The sequence below is a fragment of the Penicillium diatomitis genome (genome assembly GCF_028827545.1).
Source record: "Penicillium diatomitis strain IBT 30728 chromosome Unknown utg000002l_segment0_segment0, whole genome shotgun sequence".
NCBI classification, from domain to species: Eukaryota; Fungi; Ascomycota; class Eurotiomycetes; order Eurotiales; family Aspergillaceae; genus Penicillium; species Penicillium diatomitis.
Window position 1 is genome coordinate 1,678,135 of NW_026623174.1, and position 22,241 is coordinate 1,700,375.

The 22,241-nt window shown below is 52.2% G+C and overlaps 8 protein-coding genes across 8 annotated transcripts; 2 read left to right on the plus strand and 6 right to left on the minus strand.

The window, feature by feature from the left end:
• Positions 1 to 384: 384 nt before the first annotated feature.
• N7539_001703 (bZIP transcription factor) lies at positions 385 to 2,087 on the plus strand (the record flags this gene model as incomplete). Its single annotated transcript, XM_056931306.1, has 4 exons — positions 385 to 573; positions 977 to 1,193; positions 1,277 to 1,744; positions 1,807 to 2,087. The coding sequence occupies 4 exons, from the start codon at positions 385 to 387 to the stop codon at positions 2,085 to 2,087; spliced, it is 1,155 nt and encodes a 384-aa protein (XP_056793337.1).
• An 837-nt stretch (positions 2,088 to 2,924) lies between these two features.
• stm1 (uncharacterized protein) lies at positions 2,925 to 4,451 on the plus strand (the record flags this gene model as incomplete). Its single annotated transcript, XM_056931307.1, has 5 exons — positions 2,925 to 2,945; positions 3,083 to 3,101; positions 3,287 to 3,457; positions 3,562 to 3,691; positions 3,845 to 4,451. 5 exons carry the CDS (start codon positions 2,925 to 2,927, stop codon positions 4,449 to 4,451), a joined length of 948 nt encoding a protein of 315 aa, XP_056793338.1.
• A 1,197-nt stretch (positions 4,452 to 5,648) lies between these two features.
• On the minus strand, positions 5,649 to 8,451 carry N7539_001705 (putative glutaminase; the record flags this gene model as incomplete). The annotated part of the gene is made up of 5 exons (XM_056931308.1): positions 5,649 to 6,305; positions 6,374 to 6,504; positions 6,574 to 7,579; positions 7,650 to 8,079; positions 8,180 to 8,451. 5 exons carry the CDS (start codon positions 8,449 to 8,451, stop codon positions 5,649 to 5,651), a joined length of 2,496 nt encoding a protein of 831 aa, XP_056793339.1.
• A 1,399-nt stretch (positions 8,452 to 9,850) lies between these two features.
• N7539_001706 (uncharacterized protein) lies at positions 9,851 to 10,996 on the minus strand (the record flags this gene model as incomplete). The annotated part of the gene is made up of 3 exons (XM_056931309.1): positions 9,851 to 10,357; positions 10,437 to 10,613; positions 10,700 to 10,996. The coding sequence occupies 3 exons, from the start codon at positions 10,994 to 10,996 to the stop codon at positions 9,851 to 9,853; spliced, it is 981 nt and encodes a 326-aa protein (XP_056793340.1).
• A 1,189-nt stretch (positions 10,997 to 12,185) lies between these two features.
• On the minus strand, positions 12,186 to 13,830 carry dbp8 (ATP-dependent RNA helicase DBP8; the record flags this gene model as incomplete). The annotated part of the gene is made up of 2 exons (XM_056931310.1): positions 12,186 to 13,245; positions 13,328 to 13,830. 2 exons carry the CDS (start codon positions 13,828 to 13,830, stop codon positions 12,186 to 12,188), a joined length of 1,563 nt encoding a protein of 520 aa, XP_056793341.1.
• A 382-nt stretch (positions 13,831 to 14,212) lies between these two features.
• On the minus strand, positions 14,213 to 16,524 carry N7539_001708 (anion exchange family protein; the record flags this gene model as incomplete). The annotated part of the gene is made up of 5 exons (XM_056931311.1): positions 14,213 to 15,102; positions 15,161 to 15,657; positions 15,710 to 15,797; positions 15,852 to 16,000; positions 16,148 to 16,524. 5 exons carry the CDS (start codon positions 16,522 to 16,524, stop codon positions 14,213 to 14,215), a joined length of 2,001 nt encoding a protein of 666 aa, XP_056793342.1.
• Positions 16,525 to 17,478: 954 nt separating this feature from the next.
• On the minus strand, positions 17,479 to 19,724 carry bbp (putative zinc knuckle transcription factor/splicing factor MSL5/ZFM1; the record flags this gene model as incomplete). Its single annotated transcript, XM_056931312.1, has 6 exons — positions 17,479 to 18,084; positions 18,152 to 18,366; positions 18,423 to 18,495; positions 18,598 to 18,821; positions 19,026 to 19,243; positions 19,300 to 19,724. 6 exons carry the CDS (start codon positions 19,722 to 19,724, stop codon positions 17,479 to 17,481), a joined length of 1,761 nt encoding a protein of 586 aa, XP_056793343.1.
• Positions 19,725 to 20,011: 287 nt separating this feature from the next.
• N7539_001710 (Glutathione S-transferase-like protein tpcF) lies at positions 20,012 to 20,975 on the minus strand (the record flags this gene model as incomplete). Its single annotated transcript, XM_056931313.1, has 3 exons — positions 20,012 to 20,690; positions 20,723 to 20,839; positions 20,896 to 20,975. The coding sequence occupies 3 exons, from the start codon at positions 20,973 to 20,975 to the stop codon at positions 20,012 to 20,014; spliced, it is 876 nt and encodes a 291-aa protein (XP_056793344.1).
• Positions 20,976 to 22,241: the final 1,266 nt, after the last annotated feature.

Here is a 22,241-nt window from a genome sequence, read left to right on the forward strand (position 1 = left end):
CATTGCGCAGCGGGGGAAAAGCAGGTGAAGGGTGTGAGCTGCAACAGGAGTGGAGAGAAAGGGACAGACCAGACGTACATACACACACACACAGGGATCGAGACACATGTTGTCGCAAAGCGCAGTGTGAGCTTGTACTGTACGTCACCGTCACTGAGGAGCGCAAAACCCCCCAAAAAAACCAACTCTCAAGGCTCGGTCAAATTACCTCTCGTGTTGACCATCTCGAAGACCAGCGCAAGGTGGAGGGAAAATCAATCTGCAATCGCGAATGTGTTCCGTCCAGCGAAAGCCCAAGAGCTGTCTGGTGATATTAACATCCTAAATAAACCCAACCTCGGCTTTTGATAACGAAAGTGTACGCGCCTTTACCGGGGGCGAACAATGGTCTCTATGATCGAGACCGCCTCCCGATCCGATCGCAATGACGCCGCGATGGAATCGCTCCTCCCCAAATCTGAGCCGGTGCCAGATGGCTCAATCAGTTCGACAATGTCGACCCCCGATGCCGAAGTCGAACCATTAACTCAAGATACCACCCAGACACAGAAGAGAAAAGGTGGTCGCAAGCCTGTATGTGACCAATCATCTTGGTTTGATATTCACCTGTGTTTTGGTTGTCTCCGTTTTTTTTTTTTTTTTCTGTTGTTTTCATTTTCCCATTTCTTCCTGGCCTCGTTTGTTGTGGAATCCGTCTCTTATCTCTTACGCCGTCGGAGTTCCTGACTACTGCATCTTTGATGTGACAATCCGGGGCCCCGCATTCTGCACCTTTTTTTGTACAAGCCTCTTCATTCCGCCCTCCTGATTCTCCCTCCCCTCGCTCCTACTCAAAAGAACTCGCCTTCAACATGGTGATGGTCTTTTACCTCCTCGTCGTCATGATGACTCCACCCTCCCGTCCCTGTCTCGGCTCTCCTTGCCTGGATATCTCTCTTGTCCATTGATCTATGGGTCAGGGGCTGATGGTTTCTAGATATACGCCACCTCGGAGGAGAGGAAGCAACGCAATCGCCAGGCGCAGGCTGCCTTTCGAGAACGTCGTACGGAATACATCCGTCAACTAGAGACAACCATCAAGCGCAATGAGGAGTCACTGCAGAGTTTGCAGCAGAGCCATCGCAGTGCTGCCGATGAATGCTTGATGTTGCGATATAAAAATTCTCTGCTGGAGCGCATCCTGCTCGAGAAAGGTGCGTTTATAGACGAGCTCGGCCTCTTGACCGGTTAGGTCATTTTCTTCCCCAATGGCGAATTACTAACTCGCAAGCAAAAGGCATCGACGTGCAAGCTGAACTTCGACTGAAGACCGGGGCGCCCGGCTCAACGGCTAAGCCTGCCCCAGCGCCGACCAAGTCGGCAATGCCTCGTCCGACTCAAAGGCACCCGGCAGCAATCGCCTCCAAACCAGAAGGTTATGCTATCTCTCAGCGTGAGGGGACTTATGGCGTTGCATCGCCACAGTTTCAACCCACGCCGACGTCCCACGTCTCATCGCCCTCGCATGCCAAGTCACCTGGCTACGGCTTCCAGGGAGGAGGCATGTCCCCCGTTGAAGTCATTGGCCCACCCACTGGGCGTCCCCAATTGCTCCCTCAACCACGGAGCTTTACCAGTCAAACTTCGCCAGGCGGAATCAGCATGCCACAAACAGATCCAAATGAAAAAGCGCGTGGTCCTCGAGGCGCGCGCATTGCCGCCAATTACTATCCATCTCCATTCCAAAAGCATTACGATCAATTAGGTGAGTCGCTGCCATTGGCGTCAAATCAAATGCCCAAAAAGAACTCTGCTGACCACGGCCAGAACAAGAGTACGACGCCCAAGCCGATCTTGTTGACGAGGACCATGAAGGCTCCGTCCACGCACCTTACGTTCCGGGCTTCACGCCTCAATCCGTGCCATCTGGCTCTCATAACATGTCGGGATACAATCCACCGGCAGAGGGGGCACACGCAGACTATGGGAATGCAAATCAGCTCATGGCTCAGTACGAGCCGATGTTGGATGCTGATCCCTTCGGACTGAGCGCCAGCATGCATTTCCCCACGCCTTTCAATTACGACCAAAACAATCCTCGTTCTTAGAAGCAATGATGGAATCTCGAGCATCGGGGCGAGATCGAGAAAAATATAGCGTTCTGTTCTCAAAATAATCATGTCGCCAGCCACGACTTATGTCCATGGGAAATGACTGTCACCTCCTGAACCTACGACGCCCGCTTCCAAAAACATGTCCCCCCCCCCCCCCTTTCACGGCCAGACTCAAAAAAAAACAAAAGTCATTTTGCGCATTGCCCGGCGTTTTGATGAAACGAATTGATACCATTCAAAGAGATATTCAACGACCGTCCCGACTCACATGTCTAGAGTTTGGATAGGTTGAGAATATGACTGAAACATTGTGCTGTACACGTTCTTTGCCCGATTAGGGACTAGACCGTAACGTAGTTCATATGGTCCCCCGTTTCGCCGTTTCGGACACTTTCGGGAGCGAAAATCGTCGTGTACCCTGCTACGAACTTTTGCGTAGAGACTGGTGATGCAGACACCAATTGTGGAAGAAACGACCGACCCCTTCCAAAGTAACTCAACTACTTCAAATCTTAGGTTAATCCCATGACTTTACCTGACCTTCCAAAGATCAAATGTATGATGCCGAAAGCTCCGCCAGTGACGCCATGATACCCTAAGCCCTAGCCTGATTCGCTTAGTAAATGACGCCTAACCGGATTTGGGCTACACCACAAACCTCACCTTCTTGCTTCGAGCATCCGGTACTCGGTACGATCACCCGCTTCAACATCATCCCTTTGCAATCAAAAGGCCGGATCTGTTGAGGTTCTGCCTTGTGAGCTCCCCTCACCTTTTCTACACAAGTCGAGCGCCTTCCCGCCCGGAAGGACTCACATAACATCAGGCGTCATGGCGGACGTCCGGTCCAAGGTACGCTGAGAATCGATGAGACAGCTCTCGCCTGTGCTCGCAAGGGCATCGTGTGTGAAAGCTCGCCATGGAAGTCGACTTTCGAGCTGGCGGAGGATGTGGCTAACCTGTGATATCGCAATCGCTCGAATCGATAGAACCTCTACGAGCTTCTTGGTAAATCCACCCATCTTGCATTGCCCTTACTTTCGTGATTAGCTCGGGAATTTCACGGTTTTTTCCAATTGTTGGGACGAGCCGATCTGATTTTCATTATGGAAAACCCGCTACAATTTCGCGACCCTATCCCGATCAATCCCATGGAATTTACCCATATACTGATACCCGACTTCTGTCATCAGGCAATGACCCTGAGCTCGACCCCAGCAGACCCCCTGCGCCCCCCGCGAAGGCTGTCGACCGTCCCGCTCCCCGTATCGGCAAGCGCGATGCTCCCAAGGAGGCTCCTGCCACCCAGCCCCGCGAGAACACTGGTCGCCGTGGTGGCCGTGTGACCGCCGGTAACGATGCCGGTATGTGCAAGCCCGCTCTTCAGCAATCATTCGGCGGTGGATGCAGTCCACCGTCGTGAGACGATCGTTTCTTCATCGCAAACGCTTACATTCCCAATCTTCAGCTTTCCGTGACCGCAACGCCGGCCGCAGCAACAACCGCCAGAAGCCCACCGATGAGGCTGAGCAGCAACCCGCTCGCCCCCGTGGTGGCAACCGTGGCCGTGGTGACCGCCAGTCCCGCACTGGTCAGACGTAAGCGACCTCCCTCGCATCTGGATTTCAAGAACTGGACTCATGAGTCCTGGCAACCGGCCCCCGTGTGATTGCTCGAATTCTCCACACCACACTCACAACGGCTGCTCAATTGATCGAAAACAAGAACTGACCGTCTTCTTCTCGTACCAGTGACACCCGTAAGCAGGTCCAGCAGGGCTGGGGTGGTGAGTCTGGCGAGAAGGCCTGGGACGACGAGCGTGTCGCTGAGAACATCGCCAAGGCCGACGAGGCCGAGCCCCAGACCCCCGCCGAGGAGGTTGAGGAGGCCGACAAGGCCAAGTCTTTCGCCGAATACCTCGCTGAGAAGGCTGCCCGTGACAGCCTTGCCGCCAAGCCCGTCCGTGCCGCCAACGAGGGCACCAAGGAGGACAAGAAGTGGGCTTCCGCCAAGGAGCTGAAGCACCAGGATGAGGAGGCCTACATTGCTGGTTCCTCCGAGAAGAGCAAGCGTGAGAAGCAGCGCAAGGAGAAGAACTACCTCGACGTCGACATGCGCTTCGTTGAGCAGCCCCGCCCCGCCCCCACCGGTGCTCGCGGTGGTCGTGGTGGCCGTGGTGGTGACCGTGCTCCTCGTGGTGATCGTCCCGCTCGTGGTGGTGACCGCGCTCCCCGCGGCGCTCCCCGTGGAGGTGCCCCCTCCGCTGCCCCCCGTGGTGGCCGTGGCGGTGCCCGCGCTCCTGCTGCCGCTGGTCCTACCGTTGATGAGAAGAACTTCCCCAGCCTGGGCGGTAACTAAGCAGACTATCGAAGCTGTTGGCTCCAGCGCCGTGCACGTGATGGACTAAATACTAAATGCCAAATGCCATCGCGATCTTCACGCAGATTGCCCCTTCCTGCTTTTGTGTCTCTCTCATCAATGTTTTCCCCCGCACGCCGTTCACTCTTGTCTTCCTCTCTGGTCCATTTCCCTCCCTCTTCTCCCCCCCCCCCTCTCTCTCTGTGTGTGTGTGTCCCTCCCTCTCCTCCCTTTTCCCGGACGTGACTTGCGCAATTCTTTGCCCGAGGAATTGTTGTTCAATGTTTGTTTTTAGTCGTCTATGGGGAGTTTTTTTTTTTTTTTTCAAAAAGAGTCTCGTGCAATGGCAAATGAACGGTGTGACGAATTGATCTGATGACAAATCATCTATTTCTTTCCCCTTCTTATTTGCTCGAGTCTCCTGACACTCACGTGTCTTCTATGTCTCGTCTATCCTGAAACGACTGGATCTTCTCCGTATCGGATGATGGATGACAATCGAGGGTGGAAACGGTGTGTGTGTGAGTGGGAAAAGAGAGGGCACGGAGGATCTCTATCTATTGGGAATTGCGCTCAAAAATCCAAAATTTTCTCAAGTTATTCCGTTGTACGTCTCTGTGATTGATCTGTAGATCGCGCGGTTATCACCCGGTCCTCACGGCCGGAAATGTTCCATGGCCTGAAGGACTAAGAACTAGGAACTAGGAACACCCGATCCATTGTAGATCCCAACCTTGTTCAACGTCGATGCTCGAGAAACCGACGATAAATCTAGTCAGGATTCGGTGCAAACGACACGAATGGCGAAACCTCCTACGCCAGGCATTCAAGTCTATAAGAGGCGAGTCTGAGCGACGTGTTACATATGCTACGCGAAAGTCGCAGGACAAATATATAGAATGTGTATCGGCCTGTTGAATGTTGCGGTCCCCGGCGTGGGCCTTAAGGTTGCAGCTTGCACAAAGAGTCTCCAAGTTCAGACAATCTCGATCTCTAGAAGTATCTGGGCTGTATAGCTACCTTGGATCTATGCAATCAGCCAATCTCGGTGCTTTTCTGTATTTGGATTGAGCAAAATGCCGTGCTATTGATTGTTCTGGCTTTCGAGTCATGATATAGATCCATAGTACTGACAAGGGCTCCCGACTCGACCAGTCTAGACACAGCACTGTGTTCCAGAAGTACCCCGTTTCACATCTAAAGCTCACCTTCATCATGACGCAATCGCCACGGATCATTCAAGTCATCCGCAGCAGCCTTGGCGATAGCAGACCAGCTCTGCATCGTCTCGCGATCCACCTCGTCCAAAAAGGCCAATCCTTCCATAGCCCGTCCACCGCACGCTCGACCCAGCGCCAAAAACGCAAAATGACCGCCAATAACAGGCCGAGCGAAAAAGTTCGGCCCAGGGAAGTTGCCATCCCCTTCGGTGTTGTGCAGATCGGTGAAGGGTCGGTCTGTAACCGTCTCGTTGACCCAGCGAGCGACTGATTCGAGGATCTCGGAGCGCACGGGTTTGGATGCTACGGCCATGGAGAAGAATTCCCAATCTGTCTTCGTGTAGAGATGGCGGCTGTCGAGGGGGAGACCGTACTTCTGACGCACGTAGTGGTACCAGATCGATTGCTTTTGGTAGATGTGGCGAGGGACAAAGCCGGGGGATTTTGGCTTTGAGGCAGACGTCGTGGACGAGGAGATCTCAGTGTTTTCGAGGTGGAAACACAATTGGGCATCGCCGTAGAGATTGTAGATGGTTGTCCATGATCCGTGCCAGTCGTACGCAAGTTTGGCATGGGAGCCATCGCGCGACATGCCGAACTCTTCCCACTTGGAGATATACTCATCCGCAATTTTCTAGCAAGGAAAGATTCAGTACAAGTGGGGGTTTTCCAAAACGTTCAAATCCGTGATTTTCTTCGCACCTTGTAATAGGAGGCATCGGTGTCATTACCAACGAGCTCCGACAATTTGCTCATGGCTTTGATCCCGACAATTCCCTTCAACGCAAGATTGGTCTGCAGCGCCAACCATCCGGCAAAGTCATCAGTAGACACTATATGAAAGCATCAGCGTCAGTCTGCAAGACTTCCATGCCTTCCGTTTTGTAAAGCAAACAACTTACGCTGATTGGCGGGCTCCAAGGAGAATTCAACAAGGTAGCCGGTCCATTGTTTCCACAAGCTGTAGCTTCGCTCAACCCATTTCTTTGCCAGTTTCGTTCCCTCAACGCCTCCGCCCCATCGGCTGTCTTGATAGTCCACACCCGACATGGTCTGCAGGTCGTTGAGAGGGAACAAATCCGAGTCTTCCGCAGCCCTTGAGCGCCCCTGATTACCGAGAGCAGACCAGATAGAAGAGGCCTTGGAGCTCTCTTCGTATTGGAGCGAATTGGCGACTGCCAAGCCCATAATCAAGATATTACCACACTCTTCCACTGGCATATATTCGTCGTGACCGTCCGGATGGCCGGTAGCATTGGGGAAGTGAGTTCCCAGATCGTGCATGGCATAGGTATTCGGGTATTGGCCACTGAGCATATGTTCAATGAGCGGCTCTAGCAGGTAGGCCAGCCAACGGGGGTTCGTGTATAAAAAGAATGGGAAAGCAGGGAAAATCACATCAATGGTCTGAAAGTTACCATTGGAGGAGATCTCCTTCAGGAATAGGATTGGGCTGTCGGGGGTGCCTGAGAATTGAGTGGCACCCATTACTTGTCGTGCACTCAGCGCAACGATATCGACGTAATCGTCTGCCCCCGAAAGGTATGCATCCTTGGCCAGTTGGGATGAATAGTTGGAGGCTAGAGAGCTTGCCGCAGCGTAGTCGTGGTAATGCCAGCCAAGGAGTTGCTCAGCAGTTGGAAAGTATGATTCCCACAGAGGCCGCATCATCGTCAGACCGCGAGCCGCAGCGAACTGTACGACGGGAATCTGAATGAGCGCCACAGTGAAGGTGACACTCTGGGATTTCGACTTCGCTTTTCCGGGTCTGAGGGTCTTGGAGAAAGCAAAGACTGGTGATCGATCGCCAATGGCTCGGAATTCTTCGTCATTGGAGTTGCCCAACGACCCCGTTTCTGCAAAATGCCGCCTTACGACTGTGGCTTCGCCCGACATGTGACGAGCATCCTGCGAATTGTTATGATTGATGGTCTTTGGCAAACAAAAACTATCTTTCAGTACAAGAGATGTCACTCACATCAGGCCCAGTGAAATGGACGGTTCCCCACTCAGCTCGATCACGGATCTCGGACAAGTCCAGCTCGGAATCGCGACGAATACGCCATCTCTGTAAGCCTGGAGATTCAACGTGGTCTCTCTTCTTGTCCTTGGGTGCTGTCTCGGTCGAGAGACTGTCCCATTCCCAGTACAGTTGGCTGTTTCCGTCTCCACTAACCCATCTCCCATCAACGTCCATGTAGACATTGATATCGAGATCACCCTGAACGTCAATACTCACGTATGACGCTGGGATTGACTGCCGCAGAGTCGAAGTCGGGGTGATGGGAGAAAGGAAAGACACGGTGACCTCCAGTGGCTTGGCCGCGTTCGTCTCAATGCGATAGGTCAAGTTGGTCGTGGAGGCATCATAGTTATGGCCCAAGTAATCGGGAAACTGAACGTTGTATCTAGATTTGAAACACGAGTGTCTTAGTTGAGCTCGAAGACCTTCCAATGCAGCGTTCGAGACTCTTGTCGTTCTCTGTACAGGGCAATGCGGTCTCATACCCAGCATTTGAGGCCATAAAGTCTTGCGGTTTGCCGACCAGCGGATACACCGTCTTCTGGCTCGGCACATGAGCCATCAGACTGAGACCAAGCTCCTCTCCTGTATAGAACATGGGCCATTTGGACCATGGTGGCTCTCGTGCGTCACCCAACCAGGTGCTGAGATACGGGTTCCGCACGATCAACGGTAGCACGGGCGGCGTCAGGGTCGAAGCTGTGCTCACGACGGCCTGGCTGACAGCCGCAGTCACGACAGCAAGGGAGAGCTGCATGATGACGCGGAGACAAACAGGAGGATTCTACGTTCAACCGGTGAGCTCGTGTTGTCACCCTCGGATAAACGATGTGTAACAGCAGTGGGTTCAATCAAGATCAAAATGATGCACTACTACTATGAAGGTAGGAAGTAGCATAGCAGGAATGAGAAATTGGGTAGTAAGAGGAAGACGAAGCTGGTGCACCTCCAAATGCGGGGAAACCGGGGTACTCGCCTGCATGAAGCACCGAATCGATCCGGTCTTATTCTGGAGTCGGCGCAACGATCGGCCCCAGTCAGGGCGTGATTGGGGAACCGCAGATGGGCTGCCTCTCTGGTTCAGAGAGCGCTTAGTGCACTCGGACCATTTGTTAAAATCCACAACTCATATATGAGCTTGGGGATTCAAGTGCCATGCAGCCTGATCTTCTCGGCATTATCAACCATAGAGTGCGTGTCTCATAGTTGAGAGCCGACTGGAATGTATGATGTCATCCGAGTCGATATGGGAGAGCCCTTGTCTCGACCATTAACGTGCCTCAAAGATGCCTTAGTACCTGGAATAGCGGGCAATTTGATACTCCATGACCGACAGTCCGAAAATCTTTATTGGCGTCAGAAAAAGTCAAGAACGCTTGAGATGAGGATTTTTTGCAGGCTGGGCGGTCGTCCATAAACAACTCGACGTATGCGAGCGGACAACGGCGGATCCATTTGGGGCACGCAGGTACACACTGCAAGATAGTAGGGTCACTGCTTGTAGCCTCGTACTATTAAGTTCAAGTTGATATTCAGAGTATTCAGCTCAATGTCTCTGAATTCCTGGAAGCGGGTCTATTTATGGGAAGCACACTGATTCTGTTCGCCAAGGCATGTGCCATCACACGTACTATATGCACACAGTGGCCTGTACAGAACGCTCTTTCCTGGAGGCTCTTTATCGGCCGTAGTACACATAACCATGAAATTCTTGCAACCTTGACCTTCGCCAGACGGGTCAACAATATATGTGAGAGAAGACAAGACCCGCGTATAAGCATGAGATGGTTACACCAATCTGGCTATCGGGATTGACCCTGCACTGAATACTTCAACTCCCCAATGGACACAATTGGTATCATTGAATGCAAACCGACCAGCAAGGGATATGTGCAATAGAAGAAAGGGTGAGAATGAATAAATATCATGAACGCCGCCAGGACAGACAAGCAGGGCCATCAGGAAGATCATTCACTAGTTGTTGCGTGATACTTCTTGACCATCACATGAGATTTTGACAGGAAGTGCATCGGATTATGGACTTTGTCATGAGTCAGGTATTGGTACATGGACAGGAGCTCTTGGGATATGGCAGAAGAGGGCCATCGAAGACGCCTCACGATCGCATGCTCCACTGCGAATGGGACTGTCGATCCTCAATCTGACGTACTCATCAATTTGAGCAGTCCGTCAACCGCATCTCCCCGTTGGGACGGTGAACAAGGATCATGGGAGGTTGTCTCTTTCTCGGAATCTCCTCCATCTGCCTTCTCTCGCGTCCTTGTATGGCGAACGACTGTCGCGGGTGGACTGCTGAGCTGCATGGGCGACCCCAGCCCGCGGGGTGGTGTCCGGTGACCTTGATTATGGTCCACAGCGTCATGAATGATTGACGAAGGTGGTTGAGGAAGATCGGGCGTTTGCTGACACGGTGTGGAGTCCAGATGAGCCTGTGGGTCTGAGCCAATGCGTGGCGTCTTCAATTGAGAAGGGGTGTATGTATGTCGAACCATAACGGCTGGTGATGAGAAGGAGAGAGCAGACATGGGGATTCGGGGAACTTTACGTCTGTGCTCTTCCAGATCCGAGACACGACGGTCAATGTGTTTATCAGCGTTGTTGCGCATGGCAGATTGGAGTTTTTTGCGCAGGAGTGCCGCTTTCTATTCATTGGAGAGAGTGAGACGTTAGCTGGAGGCGCGTTCTTCAACAAGTGGATCGACATGGCACGGCCCTGCATACTGTTTGAATGAAGATCCTTCGAGCATCGGGATTTTCGGGGATGGGACTTGTTTGGGCGTGTCTTTTGTGTGACGCGCTGTGCAATGTGATTATATGGTCTTCTTGTGGTTCCTCGTGTTCAGGTCGTGATGTTGAATTTGGAGTAGGGTGTTCTGTTTCTTTGCAGTCGACGACGGGCTGGTACGCGATAATGGCTGTTAGCATATCTCACTCTTGGATGGAATTTTGACCTTCCTGGGGCGTCGACCCAGAGGAGGATTTACCCGTTGGCTCTCATTCTTGAGTGTGGAGGGAGAGTCCTCCACGCGACGCTCACGTGGCGCGTGGACATCTTCCTCATCCAATTGCTCTCTCGTTCGCTTTTGACCCGCAAAGATTGGAGAAGGAAGAAGCTTTTTGGGCGAGACGTTTGTGAAGAGATTTCGTTTGACTGGTGTACTGAATCCCCCCAGGGCCGATTTGCTGTGATGCGCGGGGGACAGACACGCGTTGGAGTCCCTGTCGCCGAGGATTCGGCGGCCCTCTTTGATTGGGGAGAATTGCATGGTGACAGTCTGCATTCTTCGAGGTCTTTGACACGGTGAGGACTGAATTGGTGTCAGCTTTGGGCGCGTGGGAAGAAAAGACAGACAAAGTGTGTACACACGAGACGTGTTGGGGAAAGTCGCGAGAAGAGCGGAGGAAAAAGACCGGCCGCGCGGGGAAGAGGCGGGCTGGAGGGAACTGAGGGGAGCGCAATACTCCAGGGAACAATCGAGTTCAGGCAGTGTTGTTGTTGTTGATGATAACAACCAGTGAGTCTTGTGAGAAACGCACTGATAGCAAGTCGAAGGTGGCACAGGGAAGTAATCCGGAGGAGGAGGAGAAGAATGTTGTTGGAAAAAGTGCAAAATGAGATCCAAAAAAGGCGCAAAGATGTTGTCCCAAAAGTACTAGCAGCGGTCGCGTCAATCGCGTATAGAGTCCGAGCTCGATACCCGAGTCGGGTAATGTGGTATGTTTAGGAGGACTGGAATACATCAAATACTTCCAATTTGCATTGATGCCCTCACTTGCTGTGTATGTCACTGTGTCTATGTAATTATGTATTGTAGCTCGTTTTGATCCACACTCCGTCTCTATTCAGCATGGTGGATGGGTCTAAATGGGCTAGTCGTATTGCTAACTCCGTATATTCACTATGTTGCTGTAGCTGGAGCTGCACGGACGACAAGGGGAGAATGATCCACCTGGTCGTGTTGAGCACGCGTCCACGTCTCCACCCTTTCAGACCGACCTCTTCATATTTCTTAATTGAAGAAAAACAATTCATGCCTGTTCTTTGACTCTCGAGGAAGTTGACCGCTGAAGTCTGAAAACAAGAATATCAGTCGATCAACGTTGGGTACAACTCAGGTACCGGAAATAGAAAGGGCGAAAAGTCTAGGTAACTGGTCGCGTGTTTGGGCGTAGACTCTTTAATATATATTCTTCGGCCCGCTCGACGCGAAACGCTAAATCTGTCTAGAGACGTTCGACAACTTAATTGTGACCTAGGTAATAGTGAGGAAAGACCTTGCTCTGGCGGCATGTGTCAGCTTAGTACAGAGCGAAAAGATCTGGACTGGAGGAACAATAGAATACAAGAATCATCACAGATAAGGGCTCAGAAAATGCGAGTATACTTCTAGATTTGGTATCCACAAAACAACGTGAAAACTTATATGATGACTTATGCACAGAATGATGCCAGCGCCGCAGATCTCACAATCACCGGACCTTCTTCAACTTGTTGCGCTTGCGACCCAGAACGTCACGACCCTCTTCGATTTCACCGGCAGCTTCACGCTTGGCCGAGCCTACATCCTTGAGCATTGTGGTTCTCGTTACCCGACTCTCGAGGTTGACATCTTCCTCGGTCCACTCGACCATCTCTCGGCCCACGCGCTTCTCAATAGCAAGCACAAGCTCCACATCACGTTGTCCTACCAAGGTCACTGCTTCACCAGTTCGTCCCGCGCGAGCTGTACGACCCACACGGTGAACATAGTCATCGGGGTTGCGAGGCACGTCAAAGTTGATAACCAAGCTGACGATGGGAATATCCAGACCACGGGATGCAACGTCCGTGGCAACGAGAATACGGGCAGCGGCCGCGCGGAAGCGAGCCAGGTTCGAAGTTCGCTCGGATTGGGGGAGTAAACTGTGGAGAGAAGTAGCGCGGTGCCCGAGACGACGCAGGGTACGCTCGAGCAAGTCCGCGGTTTTGGTGTGGTTGCAGAAGATAATGGCAGGTCGGGAGATATTTTGTTCGGTGGATATCAAGGCATGTAGGAACGCCTCTCGATGCGTCATGGGCACTTTAAGATATGTTTGTTTGAGGGTGGGTGGAATGCTGCCTTGGTTTTCGGTCGAAATCTCCGTCACAAAGACGGGAGGCTTATCCGCAGAGCGAGGCAATGATCTCAATGCGCGGACTTCGGCTGTCAAAGTGGCTGTAAAGAGGAGAGTTTGACGTTCGGATGAAGGAGGCACAGCTGACAGACAGGTCTCCACGTCGGGAAGCATGCTGCCTTGTCCACTGGCGAGCAGTCGGTCGGCCTCATCGAGTACCACCATCTTCACCCGACGCAGACCAGCGATCGTGTCTTGTCCAGATGACTTGATATGATCAGCCAGTCGACCGGGGGTTGCAATGACGACATGTGGCCGCGAAGCGAGCTCGATCGCCTGCTGACGCATATCGGTACCTCCAGTGATGAGGATCGGTTTCATGCTCTGGGGTGCAGAAATGGCTTTGAACTGTTCAAAGATCTGAAGCGCCAACTCTCTACAGATCGTGGAAACACAGCAGTCAGTAAACATGGATCCATCGCAACGACGCAAGCCTGCGCGACTGCTGGAAAACATACCTCGTTGGCGTCAAAACCACAGCAAATACACCAAACGGATCTTGAGCCCACTTCTGAATGATAGGAACAGCAAATGCCATGGTCTTTCCTGAACCAGTTCGGCTACCACCAATACAATCCCGACCCTTAAGAATTTCCGGAATACAAGCCTTCTGAATAGCAGTCGGTCGTCGGATTGCCATCGTCGTTAAAGATCCAACGAGCCATGGTGACACATTCAGAGCGCCAAATGTCGATGCTTCTGCTCGGAGACCTATCTCAAGAGCCTCACGGATAGTCACAGGCTCTTCTTCCCTTGCAGGTTCGGAATTCTGGACCTCATCTTTCTTTTTGATTCGGGAAAGTGTGGGGAGCGGCGCCGGCGCGGTAAAGTCATCGTCTTCGTCCTGTTCGGAGAGACGACGTCGCTTGGGTGCGCGGTCTTCGATCTCACGTCTCTCGGTATCTGAGCGATCCGAGCTATAACCGCCCTCGGACTGCGACTCACTGTTAGACCGCGCCATGCTTGCTTGCTGCCGTTTGGTCTCGATGTCACAAAATAAATTTGTGGCAGAAAAAGTTATCTCCATGCGGTCCGGATAGCGGTAAGTATGTTCCGGCCTCAAACCTAAGGCCTCAAGCCATCATTTTCTACTGCTGAGTGCCGAGTGCTGACTGCAAGAGCAGCACAACATATGCAGTTGTTGTTCTAGTGAAAAATGCGCAATGATTCGTGCGGTAAATTATGAATGGAACTAGACTCAATATGAGCTGTAGACTCATGGGAAATTCCTTGAGATATAGTCTCCATTTACATGTATATACGGTCCTGCGATCATATGCCCCGAAAGTATTGCTGCAGCCCGCGTGATGGCTTCGGGCCCTGATTGTCATGACCTCCACCAGTTATTTCACCTGACTGTGGCTGCTACGCCGGTGGAGATGAGACTGAAGCTCGTAAGCCTCTCCTCGTTCCAGATCATCGGCATCAACCGCAGAGTCAGAGGAAGAATCTCGGTGACCGCCGAGAACCCCATCATTGCCAGCTGATGGGGCTTGGACAGCATCTCCACCTGTAGCTGCCAGATCGCCGTGCAATTCTGCCAAGCCATGGGTTCCACCGACACTTTCCATAGTAAACGGACTGGCCGTGGGAGCATCCAACACGTCCAGCTCCTCTCGGGAGAACCACATTGGGAACAGGAATGACCGTACCGGGATCAGCAGAAGAATGATCACCGGGAACCCAATAGCAGCGATCGTCTGAGTGATAGCAAAGGTGGCGCCAAAGCCTATAAGCTCCACCAAAACAAACGCCCAGATAGCTGATCGACGTTCGAGCCTTTTCAGCGGGTTCGATCCCGGCGTGAAATCCTTATCTTGTGCCAAAAAGATCAGTTTTTGGGTGATTCCATTTCCTTCAAGAGCCTGTACGCCCATGATGAAAAAAAGCCCGGCCATGACACCTTGTGGGATGAGATGGAGCACAATGAGAAGTGGACCAGTCATTGTTCCTAGCGTCAGCAGACCCTGCGCGAGATTACTCACACGCTGTTCGACAACGTGGTCCGTTACACGAATTGCCTTGCCCTTATTCGTGTCATCTTCGTCAGCGACATGGCGAGTCACGCAGAGAGCAGCTGTATGGAATGGCGCTTGAGGAATGAGTCCGTTAGGAAAGGGGATGCCAAGGATTCCGGCGACAAATGTAGTGAGTCCCAGTAGCCAGATGTCCCAGTGAAAGCCTGCGGGCTTCCGCAAAGGAAACTCGGTGCCCTGTGCAATGAGGGACGAGACTGTCAAACACAAATTAGTGGCTGAAATGAAGGGAGGGAAAGCGATTTCAGGACGTACCATTATGATCGAAATAGAAGAGGATTGTCAAGAGCAAGGCAAATGGGATGGCCAAGAAGATGTCGCCGACATTGATGTCCCAGAAGTGAACCAGCCAAGGTCGATCAATGGTTGGGAAAAAGGCCTTGCTCGTCGGTAAGGTGGCAACATTGACGTCTTGCATGTGCCCAATATGGACAAACCCAGTAAAGAAGATGATCGTCAAAGGGGTGCCATAGTCCTCGAGGAACTTCCGGACGTGTCGAGAAAAGAGGTTGCTATTGCCAAGCTCTCCACATATCCACGCTACCATCAGGACCAGAAGCGCCACCATGATAGCTAGATACGCTGAAGTATCGCCAGCTTGACCCCATTGACGAGTCAAAACCTGAATCCCCTTTTGCAAATAAATGAATGCGACATAGAACCCGAAAATATCACAGGAAAAGCGTGTCACGTAGGTCAGGCCATTGCAGGCGTTGGTGACGGCAAGAATCCAGTGCATTATCAATGACCAGCTGCGGAATAAGTTAGCATATTCAGTGCACCTGGAGGGAGGACTTCACATACATGCCGATCCAGCACATGAAAGCCAAATAAGGAGTGCCCCTTGGTGTGATAATGTCATAGACCGTGTAATTGAAGACAGTAATCGGACCTAGCATCTTGTCAGTCACGCTTTCTTGTCTGCAATTGGCTTTCGAGGACTCACCGGTGACGCCTACAATAACCAAGGGCTGAGCAGCAAAGACAGCAAATACTACAGCACCTAGAACAGATGCGAGCAAGACTTCATTGACTCCAAAGCTTTGGTTCGTCTTCTCAAACATGTCCAGTGAGAAGGCCAGAGCAGGTAGGATACTGATAAGGTCAGCGTTCCGAGGGTCCAATTCACCGGTCATCATCGAGCGTCAATGCATTGCGTAGCGACATCAACCTCTGCGCTGGTCATCCCAAGCCCAGTGTTGAGGCTGCTTCATTGAGAAGAGACACAACCGGGAAACATACTTTGCAAAGTACATGTACACTGTGGCTGGCACAATACGATAGTCCCAGGCATCAGTCCAGTCGCTCCAGTAGAACGGAGCCCTACGCTTCAAATCATTCTTCATGCCCTGGAAGAAGCGAATCCGCCACCACTTGGGCTCAGACGAGGATTCTGATCTGGCAGCAGGACGCTGCTCAAGGTCAAGCAGCTGCTGTTGCCTTCGCTGCTCATTCTGATGTTGATGAGACGCACTGTAAGTTGAACTTCTCGCACTCAACGACGACGCAGATTGACGCGAAGAAAGCCCGACGCCGGACTTCCCTGAGCGCGTAGAGGACAATCGGCGTGTTTGACCAGATGGTCTCCGCGCCTCGCTTGATGACGCAGGTGGATGCATGGCCGCGCCCAGAGGCAAGGATAAATCCTCAGATCAGTGTCCTTCGCTGTCCAAAAAATAATGCACAGCCTCTCCCCTCGAAACGGCTCTTGGGTGACAGAATCAGTGCGGGGACAGACCACTGGGTTTTAACATGGAGCTCTCGAAAATGGGGGAATCAAAACGCAGGGGGACCGGGAGCTTTAAAAACAGCCTAATTGTCATTTAAGCCTGAGGCACCTATTCTATGTCCGATCTGGATGAGATTGTTATCCTACCGGCGTGTCCATACAAGGATGTGGGAGTATGCGCATTGGTCGGGCAAAGCACTGACAATATTCGCTGCCCCACGAGGAGCGGAGAACGGCCTGAAGGCTAAACAGTAAGCAGTAAACACAGTAGTATCGCGGTTGTTCTCAGTCGAAATGCCACATGACGTCACTGGCTGGACTTCCCACTGTCTGCCCACGCTGCATGCTGGACCCGTGCGAGTCTTTGGAAGGACCGCTGAAAGGAAACACAATGTTGCGATAAAACTGGCGAGCACAGGTGGTTTGTTCATCTCGAACTACACTACGACGAGCATCAGGTAGACTATTGTCACATTTGTTGGAGAAACCTTTGACGTCAAGTATTCAAATGGAGTAGAATGAGAGCTCTGCCTATGTTATGCAAATTCATTATATAGCTTGCCTGGTACATCGTTTCAAATTGACAGCCTCGTAAGGACCTTCTGAAGTGTACAATCGTCGGAAGATCATATCGACAACGTGCCGCCTACGTGCTTGAACAGGTATTTCAATCCATTTCGATTGGTGCACCTAGTAGTTGCGTGGTTGGTCGAAAGAGAAACAAAACATCATGAGCAGATTCCTTTTGCCGCAGACATTTTGGATTGCGTAGAACGAAAGAAACCAAGGCATCGCAAATTTTGCAAGTGAATTTCCCCAACACTCGAGTCGCAGTGTAAGCTGATCACGCTGGGGGAGGAGGTGGGGGAGGCAGGTCACTAGGGGGTGGAGGAGGAGGGCCATCACCGGGAGGAGGAGGTGGAGGGGGGTTGCCAGTAGCGGCATAGCCACCCATTGGAGGCATGCCGGGAGGAGGAGGAGGTGCTCCCATTCCTGGAGCTGCTGTCATGCCTGGGGGATAAGCATAGCCTGCGTAAGCTCCATAGCCGTAGCCAGGTACAGCAGGTACGGCAGCAGAAGGTCCACCAGCGGGAGGCTGTTGCTGTTGCTGCCAAGGAGCAGCGCCCGCAGAAGCGCCAGGCGCGGCATATCCACTGTGAGAGCCATAGCCATAGTCGTTTGCACCGCGATTCTGGGTAGCCCAGGGTGCGGGACCACTGTGATCGCGGGAGCCGTGATCGCGAGAGCCGTGATCGCGAGAGCCGTAATCGTCACGGGGACGGTGTTCACGGCGCTGCTGCCACGGCGCGACATCACTGGCAGGGGGGCCACGCTGCCACGGCTTGGCGTCACGATCATCAGGTGCGGGTGCGCCTTGATCAGGACCAGCTTCGATGCGGCGAGGTGGATGTTCACCAGGAGCGCCGCCGGAGAGTTCGTTCATAAGTTGCTAGTTGCAGAAGTCAGCTTGGAAGTCTTATCGCTCCGGAAGTAGTAGGAAGTGAGCGAGAACTTACCTCCATTTCGCGATCCACAGCATCGCCAGTGCCAAGGGCACGGGGATTTCGCTGAGCACTGCCATATCCACCGCTATTACGCCAATCACTTCCCCTCTGTCGGTCGGGACAGTCACGAGCCATGTGGCCTGCATTGCCACAGACTCGGCAAATGATATTGGCTGTGAAGTTGCGCTGTTCGGGACAGTCGTATTTACGATGACCAATTTGACCACCTGCAATTGTTAGAGATCATTCGGCGAAATCGAAGGAAAGACGGGCCAAAACTCACAGTTCTGGCAAGCTTGATTCTCGTCGTCACGGAGTGTACCGTTGAGGGCAGCAAGTTCACGAAGTTGATTACGCTTGAGTTCGTTTTGTCCCTCAGGAATGGATGCAGCCTAAAGGTCATCAGAATCTGCCCGAGAAAAAAAAGGATATGGATAGGGAAGGAGTGAAGCACTAACAGTCTCAATGACATTATGAACGAGCTTCTTGGCTTTGTTCACTTTTTCCTCGGTATCTGCCATGATCAAGCAGTGAAGATCTTCTTCCTGGTTGCTAGCGTGAGCGGCGTCAGATCGGCCCTTGCCCTCCTTTACGGAGCCCTTGCCACGAATGGCAATCTTGGCTCCGGACTCTGTCTCCATCTTCTTCAGGGTATTGCCACGAGGTCCTATGAGTAAGCCAACTGTGAAGAAGTAGCGAAGAGCTAAGTGTTAGTAATCCTGCATGTGGGGAGTGAGATCAAGTCATGTGCATCATCAAGCACGCGAGGTTAGCAAGAAACGGGCCGACGAGGTCCAGGGAACGGTCTCGTCAGCTCGCGTCGAGCAACGACTCAAAACAGACATCAAAGGGGTACGGTTAGGAGTTAGAGGGTTAGTTATCATACTGAAGTTAATCTCTGGATAGTCATTCACTGGGACGTAGACCTTCTCTTGGGTCTTAGTCGGGCGTCTGTAGTCAGATGGCGGATGGTAGTTGGGGATGGTCTTCATGGCCTTTTCGATCAACTTGTGGCGCTCATCCTCCAGGCGCTTTCGATAGCGATACTCGCGAGTGTTTACACGGCGACCAAAGTTGTCGTACTGTGGCGGCGGCGAGGGAGATCTGTATGCACGGTCAGGACAGAGAACCTCATCGATGAAGGGGGACAGAGAACTTACCGATCACCGTCAGCAGGAACCACATCGTTGATCCGCAGCTTCTGGCTGATCTCCTCGATACGCAAGTGCAAAGTGTACGCTTCGAGCTGCTCGCTAGTGAAGTTGGCCATGATCATCGTGGGCAAGCCCATCAGACCAGCGGCTTTGTTCTCCTGCTGATCGCCCCAGCGGTTGCGCTTCTTGCGACGCTTCACTCCATCTTCGGCAGGTTCAGCTAATGGTGAAAATAATTGATTAGTGAATGCGACGGTCTTGCGCGTCATGGAAAGATACTCACCTCGAACGGGACTGCGCCCACGCTTCGCACCATCAGGAACAGAGGAAGGTGAGGCAGTACGACTCTCCTCCTCTTCCTCACCTGCGAAGCGACGGCGCCCTAGGGGGATGTTGTTGGAACCGGTGATGCCTTGGTTGCGCCACGCCATCTTCTCAGTCCAAACGTGGGGAAGTGAGGGATAAAAATTGTCCTACGCAGCTGGAAGCAAGAGAAATAGTAAGGGTGAGCCGCCTGCAAATGTGGCAATATCTACACGTGATTGCGGTCAGGCGGTCAGGCGGTCAGGCGGAGGTAGATCGAAACCTCTCAGTCAAAAGACTCAAGGAGTCAAGACAGCCCCTGGTTCCAGGCGGCTACAATAATTTAAATTTACGTTCGGCCCCCTTATAGACATTGGGACCCGGGTCCAGTGTTTTTCGATTCTCTCACGCCAGGTCAATTTTCACTGATCATCAGTTTTCCCACGAGCATCGATACTGAATCGGGGTTTAGATTTTGTTCTTCGCGTCCGCCTTCATACCCGCTTGGACCCACTCCCGAGCTTGCGCAGCACCTCTTCTCCACTGCTGCCTTATCCTTCAGCAGCTCTTTGATGGTGTGAGGACTAGGAACATGGCGGCCCTTCTCAAGAGCCGGGCGTGCAGCCATGCGCTCTTCCCACGCCTTCAAGTTTGGGAACTCCTCAATGTCAACACCAGCCCACCCCGCAGCGGCCACCCAGCCCCAATGAGAAATATCGGCAATCGTGGCACGGTCACCAACCAGATAGCCGGACTTTGACTTGGCCAGATGGTCATCGAGGACTCTGTACAGGCGACGGGTCTCGTTCACGTAACGGTTGACACCATATTCGATGCGCTCAGGGGCATAGCGCCCAAAGTGATTTGCTTGGCCCTGCATAGGTCCCACGCCCGCATTCTGGAAGAAGAGCCAGTTGTTGGTCTCATAGTATTCGCGAGTGCCAGCGGGATAAGAGATTTTATGGTCGGGATCGTATCGCTCGACCAAGTATTGCAGAATGCTGCCAGACTCGAAGAGGCGGATGGTTTGACCATCCGTGAAGGTGTCGGTCAACGCGGGAATACGGCCATTGGGGTTGATTTCGAGGAACCAACTAGAAACAGTGTCAGTCATGACGACTCGCACCGCATTTTAGTTGCCTTGATATATGCGGCGGTTGTCAACCACTTCATCAGGTCGGACACATACTCCTCTTTCTGTGTGTTTTTGGAAATATCGATCTTCTCAACTTTGTAGGGTAATCTACATCGGTGTCAATGAGACGGAACAAGAAAGGTAATTCCTGGGGCGAGACATACCCTAGCTCTTCGAGAGCAATTGAGATTTTGATTCCATTAGGAGTCTGAGTGGTATAGAGAGTGATGTTGGGCTGAGACATAGTGGGCAATGGAGCAAAGGTTCAAGAAGAATTTGAACTAGACACGGATTGTCTACCGGGCGTCGCTGTCTAGTTAAATAAAGATGATCTTAAGTTCAGCTTGAGGACATTTCGGCTCATACAAGATCCCTTCCCCCCACCTCGATTTATAAGCTCCGGCATCGCGGGAAGCTTCCATTGGTCCTCCCCACAATTGCTGAATCCGCAAGATTTGTTGCCTCTGGGGTGCAGAGCACGAGTGTCATTTGCAAGCGAGCGTATTGGTCCAAATCTGTGCATGTTGTCACCGTATACCAATCACTGCCTTTTGCCCCCCTCCCTGGAGCGCCGAACAGGTACCGGCATTCCCCCGATCTGAAGTCAGCGATTGACAAAGCCGCCAGTTGAAGTTGAAGAGTCGCACGGTACGTCACTTGATCGCACAGTCATCCAGAGCTATACGGCCCGGCCACAACCTCGGCTGACCGTATAGTTGCACCAATGGCCCCGGTGGCGAGTGTCATTCAAGACTTGGTACTGAACAGTCAGTCTCTGAACTCAGGGCTGTACAGCTGCGGACCTCAGTGGAGGCTCACCCACTTGCTGCCAGGTAAGCTGGATGGAGGTAATGGAGGTTGCCGACTACCTCAGCGGGTACCTGAAATCTATAGCAGTAATCTTGGTAGAGATATGTGATTAGGCCTTGATCATCTGACCCCATGCCGGTGCTGTAGGTGCCAATCTGCAATAGTGGAAGGATATCTTTGTATCCCTCCATTTCCGAGTCCCCATCCCTACCCGATTGAGAAATTGTTCTCCTGTTCGAAAGATTGAGGGTCAGTCTCCAATATCATCTATCTCAGTAATCCTCAAATTTGCAAGCATGGGCTTGTGCAACTCGCCCGTGGAGGAGAAATGTCCTCATTTAGTGGTCAATATGCACACAGCCACCACGGAGCGGCTGTCACAACCTTATTTCGCGTTCATCCAGTACTACAACCCGGCTATAACAAGGCTGATTCAAAGTCAGTGGGTTGGTGCATGACAGAGTGTCCTCATGCTATTCAGGCACAAGAGTGAAAGGTTGTCGAAATGGCAACTTCTGATACTGGCATGTTGACCCACCAGAGCACTCAATCATGATCTTCCAATCCCAAGTCCGTCCACCAACAAGACCGAAGAGAAAGACAGAAGTACAGTAGTTAGTTGAATTCGACAAGAGAGACGATCAGGCAGAATGGAATTCGCACTGGTGAAAATGGGTCAACGCCCCCAACATGTCTTGTC